Raw genomic sequence first — 12,842 nt, forward strand, 5'->3', positions numbered from 1 at the left:
CTGGCCAAGCACATGAGACCCTGGGCTGGCTGGTCAGCGATAGTGGCCTGCAGCGGCCCTTGTGCATCCCCGATCTCTGATGAAAGGGCTGTGGAGAGCAGGCGGCGTGCAGAGGGTAGGAAGGCAGTGTGTAGTGTTTGGTTTTGGCGAAAGCATTCCTGTGGCCTGTGAAGCAGGCACCCTGGGCCCCTGAGTATCAGGACTGAGGATGGGTCTTCCCCGCTGGGCGGCAGGCCTGTCCTGGGAGAGCCGAGAAGAGCCCTGCCGGCCTGCTCCTGCCTCAGGGAGCCGCTGCCCGTGTGTAGCCTGAGGTTTTGAGGCTCCGCCGTGGACAGAACACCGTGGCCCAGGGCACCCCACCCTCCCTTGAGGCCTGGTGTCGGGTAGCTTTCGGCCTGAGTAATGAGAACTGACCCTCATCCTTTGCCACCGGCTATGTCTGTCGCCCAGAGTGCTGGACCAGCACATGGGAGCTCGCTAGGAGATGGGTTCTCAGGCCCACGTCTGCCCTGCTGAGCACTTGGACTCAAGCCCCTGGTGGTCTGTCTGCCTAGACAAGGTGCAGAGGCCCGCAGGAGAGCACAGGGTGCGCGCTTTCCTAGCTGTGTCTCTGCTGGAGCCTTCTTGGCGAGTGTCGCTCATTCTAAGAAAGGAACCTGTGAGAAAACCTGAATAATTGGCACCTGACCTCAGAGGACTTAGGGACACCCGGGGCTGAAGGAGGACAGGCAGTGAGCGGAGAAGAGACCACAGGGAAGGGTTCCCTTCCCTGCCCTGCACCTCTCCTGGCAGGGCTGCCCGCTCGGACCAGCTCCCTTCCAGGACAGAACAAAGGGCAGACTTCCTCCTGCTTGTTCACTTACAGAAATGGCTGTCATCTCCCGGTCTGAGGGCACATTGAGTCCCTGCCTGGGAAACCCGGCCTCCAGCCTCTCCCCCACCTGCTGTTCCTTCTCCTGGAGTGCGGCTCTGGGCTCTGGGCTCTTTGTGCCAGGCCTGCTTCCCTCGGGCCATTCTCAGCCAGGCTCCTGGCCCAGGGCAGCCAGGGCCAGGCCGTGGAGGGATGGAATGGGGTGGAGTCTGAGAAGGTGGCCGGCTGGCGGGCTGGCTGCAGCCCTCCTAGGCTGGACACTGCGTGGCAAAGGCAGGGGATTTGAAGGGCTGGTGCTCTGGAGGGTTGTCAGCATTACCAGCCCGATCTGAGGAAATGGAGGTGTGCCGCCTTGAATTGGCAGATGTGTAAGCAAGGTATCGAAGCTAAGATAAAGCTTGAAACATCTGGGGAAAGCTTGTGGCGTTTTTCTAATCCTTAGTCACCCCTAAGGCTTTGGTAATGACAAAGTGGAGCATAATTCAGGCCGTGGTGGAGTTTTATGAGCTCGATGTGAGCGTCCACATGTCTGCACATGCAGGAGGGTGGGGGCCCTGCCCTGCTGCCCCGTGGAGGGGTCCCTGGGAGAGGGAGGCAGCGGGAAGCAGAACCTGGGCTTTGGACTGCCTTTGCCCTCCCGGGTCACAGCCCCCGCTTCCTGGGGCAGCCCCGGCGCAGGCCACACCCCTGCTGAGGTGTCCAGGAAGCCTGTGACGCCTGCCCCTTCTGCGCACAGGTTCACGCCTACATCATCAGCTCCCTCAAGAAGGAGATGCCCAATGTCTTCGGGAAAGAGAGCAAGAAGAAAGAGCTGGTGAACAACCTGGGAGAGATCTACGCCAAGATCGAGCGGGAGCATCAGATCTCCCCTGGCGACTTCCCGAGCCTCCGCAAGATGCAGGTCCGGTGGCCCGCACCCTAAGCAGGCTGGGGGCATGAGGAAGGCCGGGCACCGGGTCTTGTGGGGTGGGGCTCCCAAAATGGAAGCAGCTGGGAAAGTCACCAGCCCCCCACCCGAATCGGAGGAGTTGACCCAGGTCCTCAGGGGGTGGGGGACAGGGCCAGGCACTCTGGCCTCATCCCAGTTCATTCTCCCCATAGCCCTGCCGGGAAGGGACCCTTTACCGTCCAGTTTACGAATGGGGGAGCCAGGGCCCAGTGGGGTTAACCGAGTTGCCTGAGCTGTGAAGTGGTTCGGGCTGTGATGAGGAACCCGCTTTCTCTTGGGAACCCTTGCTTTGCCCACTCCACCTGGAGCCTGGGAGGGCCCACCCACCCTTCTCCTTCCTCCCGCCCACCACAGGAACTGCTGCAGAGCCAAGACTTCACCAAGTTCCAGGCCTTGAAGCCCAAGCTGCTGGACACAGTGGACGACATGCTGGCCAACGACATCGCCCGGCTGATGGTGATGGTGCGCCAGGAGGAGTCCCAGATGCCCTCCCAGGTCGTCAAGGGCGGTGCCTTCGACGGCACCATGAATGGGCCCTTCGGGCACGGCTACGGCGAGGGGGCCGGGGAGGGCATAGATGACATCGAGTGGGTGGTAGGCAAGGACAAGCCCACCTATGACGAGATCTTCTACACACTGTCGCCCGTCAATGGCAAGATCACGGGCGCCAACGCCAAGAAGGAGATGGTGAAGTCCAAGCTGCCCAATACGGTGCTGGGGAAGATCTGGAAGCTGGCCGATGTGGACAAGGACGGGCTGCTGGACGACGAGGAGTTTGCCCTGGCCAACCACCTCATCAAAGTCAAGCTGGAGGGCCATGAGCTGCCCACCGATCTCCCCCCACACCTGATCCCACCCTCCAAGCGGAGGCTCGAGTGACCAGCCGGCCCCGTGCGACCAGCCAGCAGAGACGGGGGGCGGGGAGGGTCGCCGGTTCTCAAGGTCCATAAAGACTGAGTGGCTGTCTCCTCGGCTCTTGAAAAGGAAAACCACCATCTTTCTTTCAAAGGCTGTTCCTGGGCCCAGCAGGGAGGCAGGGTGATACTCGTATGTGAATGATGGAATTTTATGCACAAGAACTATGGATATTTTTAATATATAACGTTAGAGGCGGCCTTCTTTCTTGCCTCCTCCGTCTGACAGCCCCATGCCTTCACGCACACAGCTGGCCTCCCCCCTTGCCTCCCGCTCTGGCTGTGCAGCACTCAGCGCCCACAACCACTCCCAGCGTACCCCTCCTGGCAGCTGCCGGGCTGGGGCCTGTGTAGACAGGAATGGCTGAATCTGGGTTATTCCTAAACTGAGCGAAGCTTCTTCGGGCCAGTGGCCTCCTCCCCATGTCCCGGACTCGGTTCTTGTGCCTTTTGCCACCTCTCAGCCCCCTGCGCACAGCCCTGCTCTTTGCTCTCCTGGCCTCCCGCCCCTTGCGTGGCCGTCACCGAAGCAAGGCCCAGCTGCCTTTGGGGGATCAGAGGGGTGGGTGGGTGTGAAAGAAAACATCTTCCAGAAGATATATAAGCTAATGTTGGTTCCGTAAAAGTAACACCTCTTATACTTGACTGGGTTTTCCAGTAACTTCCCAACCACTCGTTCAGAAGCTGTGATTCTTGTCTCCTTTCCCACTCTAACCAGGGGCAGCTCTACCCAGGAGCCATGAGACACGGTGTGTGCAGAGCTCCCCCGCCGGGGACCCCAGAGGTGTTCTCTGCGGCACCCTCTCACTCCCTGGACATTCCGGTGCACCTCCCTGCCCCACCCTTGGGTGGGTGCTAGGTCCTCATGAACTTGGCATGGTTTGGTGCTCTAGCCCCGGCCTAGTGGCCAGAGACCAGGGATAACCCAGCCCCTTGAGCAAAGGAAGGTGGGATGCCCTTAGAGCAACCCCTTCCCCAGGCTGAGAATAAACAGGCAGCGAGTGGCCAGCTCAGGCCGCCTCACGGCTTTGCCTTGGTCGGGCTGTCTAAGCAGCAGTATGTCCGGGCCATCACTCCCACGGGGGTCTCAGGGACTCCTGCACTCTGACCTCTCCAGCCCCGCCCACCCTCCCAGTGCTGCTCTCCAGGCGTCCGTCCGCTGGGTCCCAGTGGCCAGGAACTGGCCTGGTTACGTCCAGCCGGCCTCGGCCCACCATTCCGTGCGGTATTAGATGAGGGTGAAGGTGCATTGTTGAGAATTCACTGTTTCCGATGCAGTGGCTTTTCCACGCTCATCTGTGGGAAGAAAAGCAACTAAGACAAGACTTTCTTGAATTAAAGAAGTTTGTGCTGAAGCTGGCTTCTGGTGCTGCATTCTCTCCCAGGGCTGCTCCCCACGGTGCCTGCTGGGGCACTGGCAGGGCAGGGACAGATTGGCAAGCCTGCCAGGGTGGGGCCCAGGCGCAGTCACGCTCAGCTCTGGCAGCTACTACCTCTTAATAGATGCCCGCAGACGGGGCTGATGACCCCTTTCCTTGTGCTCCGTGGGGGCTGAGCAGGGGTTTATTTTAGGAGAGGACGGGGTGAAGCTGGGAGAATCTCTGATGACAGAACTAGGCTGCCTGCCCTGGGGCTGGGGAGAGGTACCTGCCTTGTATGATCTTCACAGCATCTCCTCCAACCTGGGCCCGCCCTGGACATGGGCAGACAGGTGGGCGCCCGTGGGGCTCTGGGCACTGGGAGGGGTCAAGTAGACAGTGGTTGACTGGACTTTGTGCTAGGCCCGGGGGGCGGGGGGGGGGGGTTGAGATACAGTGAAGCTGGTACTCAGACCAGCAACAAAAATACAATTACTAAGGGTGGGGCCGGCAGTGCCTCAGATGGGGGGGAGGGGGAGGGGGCGGGAACTGCGTGTACCAGCCCAGGGAAGGAGACAGATTGGGAGCTGATGCACCACGCAGGCCTCAGACATGTAATCAGGGTGGAGCGCGCCAGGCTCACTTGTGGCAAAAGACAGTATGTGAACAGGTGCCCACGGTCCTGCCAGCAGGTTGTGCGTGCCAGCCGGCTTGGGTGTCTGGTCTGACCACCAGTATCTGATCGCCAGCCCGGCACCACTCGGGCAGTTTGCCTTGTACCGGGGTTACCTTGGCCGTCATGGTGGGAGGTCGGTGTTTTCCCCCATTGCACAGCCAGACTCCGGCGGGCAGCTGTATAGGATGATTCAGACCCGGTGTGCCCGACTCCAGGTGTGAGCCCACCAGCCTGTAATCCAAAGTACCCTTTTCAAAGGAAAAACAAAGCCTGCAGCTCCCCCCCCCCCGCCCCCAATTCTATAGCTACAGACTCAGATTTGAGAAACCCACATGGAAGATTCAAAAGATTAAATGCTACCACTGCAGCTGGGCCCGGAAGGCTTGGCACGGCCCCTCAGTGTGCAGGGGCACCAGGAGGTGCAGCGGGCTCCCTCAAGCTGGAGCACGAAAAGCACACGGAGTGTGAGAAGCGCTGCCTGGCCGCTCTGCCCCTCCATTGAGCCCGCCACCTCGGCTCTCCCGCGCACCCCACACTCAGCACCCTCCCCAGCACGCGGAGGCAGGGCGAACCCCTAAGGCTGCTCCAGGAAGTGGCGGTTAATCTGAGACTTAAAGGGCCAAGGGCAGGTGGCTGCAACCCTGCTGGCCTGGAGCTCAGGCCCCTGGTTTGAGTTTTACAGACTGGGGGTCTTCTCGGGCTGTGATGGGAGTTCGGGGGGGGGGGGCAGTGTGTGGACAAAGGAGTGGCCACCCCTCGGAGGGCAGCATCTGCCCTCACCTCGTCCCCAGCTCCCTAGCCAGGCAGGACCCTGGGTGAAAGGCCCCCTTCACAGCTGCTGGGGGACAGGAGAGCTTATTCTACCCGCACCCAGAGCTCCTGCAGTAAGAGGCCTTTGGGGCCATCTGCCCACGTGGCACCTCAGAACCCACGATGCAGGAAGCAAGGGGGCGCACCCACTGCTCCAGGCCCCACACGGGAGCCCTTCGCGTGAGATCTCGTCAAAACAGTCACTTCTGCCGTCAAAAATGTTACCATGAAGCTGACCCCTTGCCTGTTCTCATCTCAAAGAGGCGGTCACAGACCTTGCCCAAGGCCACCAGGCTTGACAGGGTCAGGACACCCAGCCACCAGTCTGCCCCCTCCATCCAAAGCACACAGAGGGCGGGTCTCAGGCAGACAGGCCAGGGTCGGATCCCACTCCGCTGCTGGCTCCCTGAGACCTGTCCTCCCTCCTGCGCCCGATTCCTCGCTCGCAAAATGCAAACAGGAGCTCCTGCTTCAGAGGCAGGGCCCCTAGGGTGGCCACCTTTTGCTCAGCACCCAGTGCAGTTGGGGGGCGGGGGGGGTGTTTAAGGGTCGGTGCAGGGAGTCCAGCGCTCCACCCAACTCCCAGAACAAAGCAGGTAGGACCCACCCTTCCCTAAAGCAGCTCACAGACTCGGTGGCGCCCATGGGCCAGGGGGGTGGTGGCCGGTGGGGCTCAGGCCTGGCTTCCTGTGCGCCCAGAAGGTTTGCTGATTATAAAACCACATGGCCTGCAGCCTCCGTGGAGCGTGGGAGCCCCTATGGTGTGTTGGAGCAGCACAGAAGGTTTTTGGAAGAAAAGCCAGGATGATGAAATCACCATCTGTCCACCCATTTGGAGCTTTGGACTTTCCAAGGACACACCCTGGTGTGCTGGGGTGGGCGGGGGAGGAGGAGTGCAGGGCTGCCAAGGACTAGCTTGGGGAGTGGGGACCCTCAGCATCACCATTTCCATCAGCCTCTCCCCCACATAGACACACGTTTAGAGAAAACGTGGAGCCTGAGCGGCAATGCAGCTCCCACCCTCCAACCACACGCTTCCTAGACCAGCGGTTCTCAACCTGTGGGTCGTGACCCCTTTGGGGTCGAACGACCCTTTCACAGGAGTCGCCTAAGACCATTGGAAAACACACATATAATTACATACTGTTTTTGTGATTAATCACTATGCTTTAATTATGTTCAATTTGTAACAATGAAAATACATCCTGCATAGCAGATATTTACATGACGATTCATAACAGTAGCAAAATTACAGTTATGAAGTAGCAACAAAAATAATTTTATGGTTGGGAGTCACCACCACATGAGGAACTGTATGAAAGGGTCGCGGCGTTAGGAGGGTTGAGAACCACCGTCCTAGACAGACCCGCGATCACGGGTGGCCACCCCGTGTACTGCTTGCCCCTCACACCTGAGCTGGGGCAGTTCTCCACTGTGGACAGCAGCCCAGAGAGAGGGGAAACGACTTGCCCACGGCCACACGCCTGGTCAACAGTCTGACCCCCAGCCAGCCTCCCTGTGGTCCCTGGGTCTCTGGGGCAGGGGTGGGGCACTGTGCTTCCGGTGGGGCCCAGGGCCAGGGCAGCGGGCCAATGCAAGTGGCCCTGCAGGCCCATCTGCTGAGAGTGGCTTCCTGAGGCAGGGCTGGGAGAGGCTCGCCCTCAGCCACTGAAGGGAGCCGTAGGCGGCTCAGGAGGCCCAAGAGGTGGCTGGGACAGACCCCGAGGCTGCCTGTGTCTGAGCCACTCCCAGGCTCAGGGACCTATGCTCTGGGGTTCAGAAGGCCTGGGTTCCCGGCCACTCCCCTGCTCTGGGCTTCACCTCCCCCTCTGTGGCAGCCCCCTTATGTGAACCACCATTTTCTTTCTGCTCGCCTCAGAAATATACTGGAGGATCTATTTTCCATTGATTTTTAGAGAGTAGAAGAGAGGGAGGGAAGGGGAGAGAGAAACATCCATGTGAGACACTTTGATTGGTTGCCTCCCGCTCTCTCCTGAGCAGGGCCAGGGATCAGGCCTGCAACCCAGGTACGTGCCCTTGACCGGGAATCGAACCCTCAACCTTTCAGTACACGGGCCAACACTCTGAGCACACCAGACAGGGCCTGACAGTTTCTTTTTCTCATCATCAAGGCCCTTCCCAGAGGCCTACATCAAGTCCACCGCCCTCTGGCCTTTCCTGTCCCCTGTCCTCAGCGTCTGGGGCCACAGGCTGCCTGCCCTTCTGCTGCCAGGCACTAGCCTCGGCCAGGAACCAGGAGAAGCTCAAGGCTGGCACCACCCACCTCCCCAGCCTCAAGGTATTAATCTGTTATGGGAGGGCCCTTGTGAAGATAGCAGATCTTGGCTTTGAAATACTAAGGACCACAGGAATGAAGATGTAATTACCATGATCTGCTATCCCCAGGGCTCCCTAGAGCTAGTGCCAACACCTCAATACCAAAGGGGCCGGGAAGGGGGAGAGGTATGGGAGGACAGGCGCCCCTGCACCTGGTGGGCCCCCGGAAATGGTGACCAGGGAGTGTGAATGAGGAGGGATAGGAAGGTCTTCTGCAGGGACTCACTGGGCCAGGGTCTTTGCCACATGGAGACCCTGCTCCCTGGGGTGAGGCCTGTGCAGCCCTGGTGGTCTGGCTCACACAAGATTAGAGAACAGATCTGCTGGGGCAAAGCAGGGCCCAGTACAGGAGCTGCTTCTGATGGCCGGGCTGGGGACGGGCTGCTTGTGGAGTCTGGAGCAGGGGTTCAGTGCAGACTGAGTCTTGAGGGGTTTTCTGACCTCGAGCTGCAAAGGAGCGGGGAGCCAACCCCCTTTTACAGACAGGAAAACTGAGGCTTGGAAGAGGATGTGACAAAAGGAATAGAGGACCAATAGAATCAAGTCCCAGATGGACTGCCCCACGTAGACACTGGTGGGACTCAGTTTTTGTCTGTCTCCCCTCTGCTGTTCTACGTGGGATGGAGAATGAAGGGTCAGGGAGGGACCTGAGAATTCAGCATTCAGAGAAGCTAAGAAACTTGCCCGAGGTCACACAGGGAGTCAGCCAGGACCCAGAGGCCCGCCCTCCCCCGCCTTGGTCCTTGACTGCTGACCGTGGGGGCTGGGTTGGAGCGGGTTTGGGGATCAGAGTGTCCAAGAAGGGCAATGAGGCGTGGTCCGTTTTCCCACCCAGGAGCCTTTCCCTATCCTGTAACTCCCCAGAAGATGGGAACTTGGGCTGGTCCGGAGCACCTGGCCCTCCTCTGGTCTCTAGCACCCCCTTGTGGCCTCCCAGGGCAGAAACCCTACGATGGGCCCCGCCCCCGAAAGGAGGGCCCAGAATGCTACAGGTGAGAACCGGGAGGGCTCAACCACACAATACCAGCCCCCCTCCCAGAAGACACAGGCCATTGAAATTTAAATCTTGGTAATACTACTACTACTACTACTACTACTACTACTACTACTACTAGTAATAATAAAAAATAATCCTGGCTCCCTTCCCCCACCTGGCTTGGGTAGGGAGAGAGCCTGTTTGTCTTGGTTCCCCAGGGACAGGTCTCGGAGGAGAGCAAATGGGAGAGACTTGTGGGGAAGCCCGGGCTGCTAGGGATGCTTACTTCAGCTCCAAGGACGTCAGAGTGCCTCCTCCCTCAAGGCTCGCAACCTGACCCAGAAGACTCCAGAAGGTCTCCCCGCCTGAGGGAGGAGGCAAGCCCGCCCAAAAGATCTTTTTTAATAGAAGAATTTGTTATCTAAAGCCGCTAAAAACCCCACCCTTCGATCCCTCCTCTGGGACAGACCCACAGTCCTGGGGTTTCTGGTCCAGCCCAGCTGGAGACAGCTGGCAGAAATCAGAAGCACCACTGGGTAAGCCAACCCCTCCCTCTCCTGATCTCCTCCAGCCCCGTCCAGACTGCTCCTTGGCCTTTAAGTTCCAGCCGCGAAGGCCCTGCTCCACCCAGGGCTCTGAGAGCCTGTGGTGGCCTGCTCTCCCTCCCCTCCCCCCACAGGCGTGCATCTCCTGAACTAAGGTACCCCCGGAGGCTTGCCATCAGGGAAGCAATGGCCAGCGGCAGCTTGTCTCTTACTAACTCCCTGAACCTGGCCCCAAGGCTCCCTTTCCGCTGGCTTCTCAGTGAGCCAAACAGCCCTGCTAGGCCTTCCTGTTGCTGCTTCCTTGTTTCCCAGTCGCCGGCTTTAATAAAAGTACACACACACACACACACACACACACACACACACACACACACCCCAGAGCCTACGGGGGAGTCGCCGGCTCAGCCCCACTGCAGGGTTTAGCTAAGGGTCCCTCATCCTCGGCCTCTCAATGCATTTTGTCCTTCCCAAGTCTCAGTGTGTCCATCTGCCAAATGGGTGTGACCATTCCTGCCTCACATACCTGTCTCCCAGGTGGCTGTAACGATACGAATAAAATGAAAGCAGAAACTGGCGAGTTTTTTGAAGGGGGACATCCCGGGAAGGGAGCGGACTACAACTCCCATCCGGCTCCGGGGCCGCGGGCGTCCCGAGCCCCTCTCCCTAAGCTGAGAAAGAGGCGGCCGCTGCCCCGCCAGCCGAGCGGAGCTGCCGAGCCCCGGGCATCCCCACCTGGTGGGGGGCCGGCGAGGGCCCAGGTCAGGCCGGGTCTAGGGCCGCGCAGGGGTCTAGCCGGCTCCCCCGCCCCCAGAGACCCCCGCCTGGCCCCGCCCCGCCCAGGAGTTAGTGGCGCTCGGGCCCGCCCCCCCACTTCCTGGCCGGGATTGGCTCCGCCCCCGCTCGCCTCCGCCCTCCCACCTTCACCTACTGTCGGACCTCCCATTGGCCGGCGCGCACCTGCCCGTCCGTCGGGGGGCGGGGCGGAGGGCGGGGCGGGGCGCCCAGGTGAGGGCGCGCTGGAGGCCTCGGAGGAAGGTGACAGCGGGGAGGGCGGGAGGGTGGGGGGAGGACGCGCGGAGGATCCGAGGACGGACAGGCGGACCGACCGACGGCGGACATGCGGAGGGCCCGGCTCTAGCCCCGGCCGGAGCCTCGGCCGCAGCCATGGAGCGGCGGCTGCGTGCGCTGGAGCGGCTGGCGCGGGGCGAGGCCGGCGGCGGCCCGGGCCTCGACGGCCTCTTGGATCTGCTGCTGGGGCTGCACCACGAGCTCAGCAGCGCCCCCCTGCGGCGAGAGCGCAACGTGGCGCAGTTCCTGAGCTGGGGTGAGTGACTCCGGCGGGACCGCGGAGGGTGGACGCGGGACTCCGCCTCAGGACCCTCTCCCTCCGCGCTCCCCGCCCACAGACCCTCCCACCGGGAGCCCCTCTCCCCACCGCAGCCGCTGGGCACTGGCCTGACAGCGGACCCGCGGGCCTTTGTCACCTGCACACCTTACCTGCGCTCAGATTCACACTCACTCCCTTCCACTCACAGACCCTGGAACATGCACACGACACTCATCTCACATGGACAGACTCAAAGAAACGTGGTCCCAGGTTAGACCCAGACACAGGTGCAATTCACGCTCGACACGGAGTCACCTCCAGAATCCCTCCCTCACGCATCGCACCGCATGACCTGTGAGAACACAGACCCACACGCGACTCCGTGCATGCCACCCGCTGGCACACGCGTTCTCAGGCTCCCACACCCCACACGGCCGCACTGAGACGCTCGTATTCAGCTGGTGGAGAGACACCTGCTTCGACTCACAGTCTGTGGGTGTCACACACTCCCCCGCCCCCACACGCACTCCCATCTCCCTGCATCTAAGACCACCCCTGTCTGGACTGGGCACCAACCTCAGCCCCTTTGTGCAAGCCGCTGGCCAGGTTTCCTGAGGGCTTTTCCCCAGGGCCAGGGAGGGAGGCCTGGCTGGAGGTGGATCTGTGCCCCTTCCTGGTTGACTCATCTGAGTCACTGGGAGTGGCTGGCCCGGGGTGACCCTGAATTCACTGTGAGCACCGGTGCCAGCCAGGCCATGGGGGTAGGGCATGGGGCCTGGCCTGGAGGGAGGGTGAGGTGAAGCGGGTGTTTGCCCAGTGGGCAACTAGTGTGCAGGCACTCCTGAGCTCTGGGCAGGCACAGGGCCCAGCCTGGCACAGGTGGGGGCCTGAGACGTGCCACTGAGTGGTCCCCAGCCCGCAGCCGTTTCCACAGACCCCCATCTCCTTGCTGCTTTCTCCTCTCCCCGGACTCCTGCACCTGATGCTTGTGTCTCGCTGTGTTGTCATCACCCCCTGTGACGCCACACCCACGTGTGTGTGTTTGCACACACACGTGCTCCTCCCTGCCTGCCTCTGGCACCTCTGCCTGGGACCCCAGTGTGGGGGCCTGTCTGTTGACATCGCCCGAGGTAACTTGCAGGGTGGTGACTCACTCTGCTCCTGCCCCAACTTGTCCCCAATGCTGCCTAGAGCCCCCATCCCCTGGGGCAAGGCCAGGGGACTGGGCAGCCTGTCCTGGGGACCTGGGTCCTCCTATCTCTGGGCCCCTGGTTTGGGCCCCTGTCTGGCTGATGGGTAGCCATCCTGGCCTCGGCTCCCCCTTGGAGGCCTGTGGCTGCTCCTCTCAGCTGCACACACAGACCTGGGAAAGAGACAATTAATTTCTGTAATGAGGTTTCCACCCCTGCTGCGGGGGTTCCGCCTGATAAACCTGTGGAGCAGCTCTCTGTCCCACCCACACACCCGCCCAGCTGGCAGGGAGTTTACCGCCTGGCAGGGGAAACTGAGGCAGGGAGTCAGACTGCAGCTGACCCCAACCCCTACTGGTCACTCTTGGCCTCCCTCAGTTTCTAGGCCCCAGTCCCACCTCCCGGCCTGGAGCGGGCCCGGGAGTGGCTGAAGATGCCCCGTGTGGGAGTATCAGGGACTGCAGGAAGGAGGAGGATCCTGGCCAGGTGAAGGCCAAGTCCAGAGAGGGAGGCGGGCTCAAGGGCTGGTCAGGCCTGGAGGAGGTCCTGAGTGCTCACATCGTCCAGTGCCAGCGTCAGGAGCCACTGAGAGGTTTTGGCCCTGCATTTGAGTCTTGTGAGGATCTGGGCAGACCTATCTATGCCTGCCGACGAGGAGGCCCCACATGGGGAGACCCTGTCCTACCTGTCCTCTGGGCTCCCCCAGGCCTCACTCCAACCAAGGTACCCTGGTGCCTGCAGGGGCCCAGGACTGGGCCACAGCTCCTCAATGGCAGAGAAGCCTCTCTGGGGATGAGGAATGTTGCCTGTCCAGTTTCCCAAGACAGGCTCTGGCCTGGTCTTGCTAGGTGGCTAAGAACTGTGAGCTGGGGGTGGGAATGGTATCCCC

At 61.0% G+C, this 12,842-nt stretch overlaps 2 protein-coding genes and 1 long non-coding RNA gene across 6 annotated transcripts in view; 2 read left to right on the forward strand and 1 right to left on the reverse strand.

The window, feature by feature from the left end:
- EHD1 (EH domain containing 1) overlaps positions 1 to 4,089 on the forward strand; it is a 21,167-nt gene extending 17,078 nt beyond the window's left edge. Inside the window, exons 4-5 of the mRNA XM_059710187.1 lie at positions 1,608 to 1,772; positions 2,175 to 4,089. Of these exons, the coding sequence (XP_059566170.1) occupies positions 1,608 to 1,772; positions 2,175 to 2,699 (690 nt within the window). The 3' untranslated portion in view covers positions 2,700 to 4,089. The remainder of the gene's footprint in view (positions 1 to 1,607; positions 1,773 to 2,174) is intronic.
- Positions 2,918 to 11,674, reverse strand: LOC132241455 (uncharacterized). Its single transcript, XR_009454506.1, has 2 exons — positions 11,340 to 11,674; positions 2,918 to 4,030 (listed from the first exon to the last, which is right to left on the reverse strand). It is a non-coding gene; the product is annotated as an uncharacterized LOC132241455 (long non-coding RNA).
- CDC42BPG (CDC42 binding protein kinase gamma) overlaps positions 9,979 to 12,842 on the forward strand; it is a 19,118-nt gene continuing 16,254 nt past the window's right edge. For 2 of the 4 annotated variants that reach the window (XM_059710182.1, XM_059710183.1), the window contains exon 1: positions 9,979 to 10,760. In XM_059710182.1, coding sequence (XP_059566165.1) covers positions 9,994 to 10,760 — 767 coding nt within the window. In that variant the 5' untranslated portion in view covers positions 9,979 to 9,993. The remainder of the gene's footprint in view (positions 10,761 to 12,842) is intronic. The other 2 variants (XM_059710185.1, XM_059710186.1) reach the window with 1 other exon arrangement.

This window comes from Myotis daubentonii, chromosome 9 (assembly GCF_963259705.1).
Source record: "Myotis daubentonii chromosome 9, mMyoDau2.1, whole genome shotgun sequence".
Classification (NCBI taxonomy): domain Eukaryota; kingdom Metazoa; phylum Chordata; class Mammalia; order Chiroptera; family Vespertilionidae; genus Myotis; species Myotis daubentonii.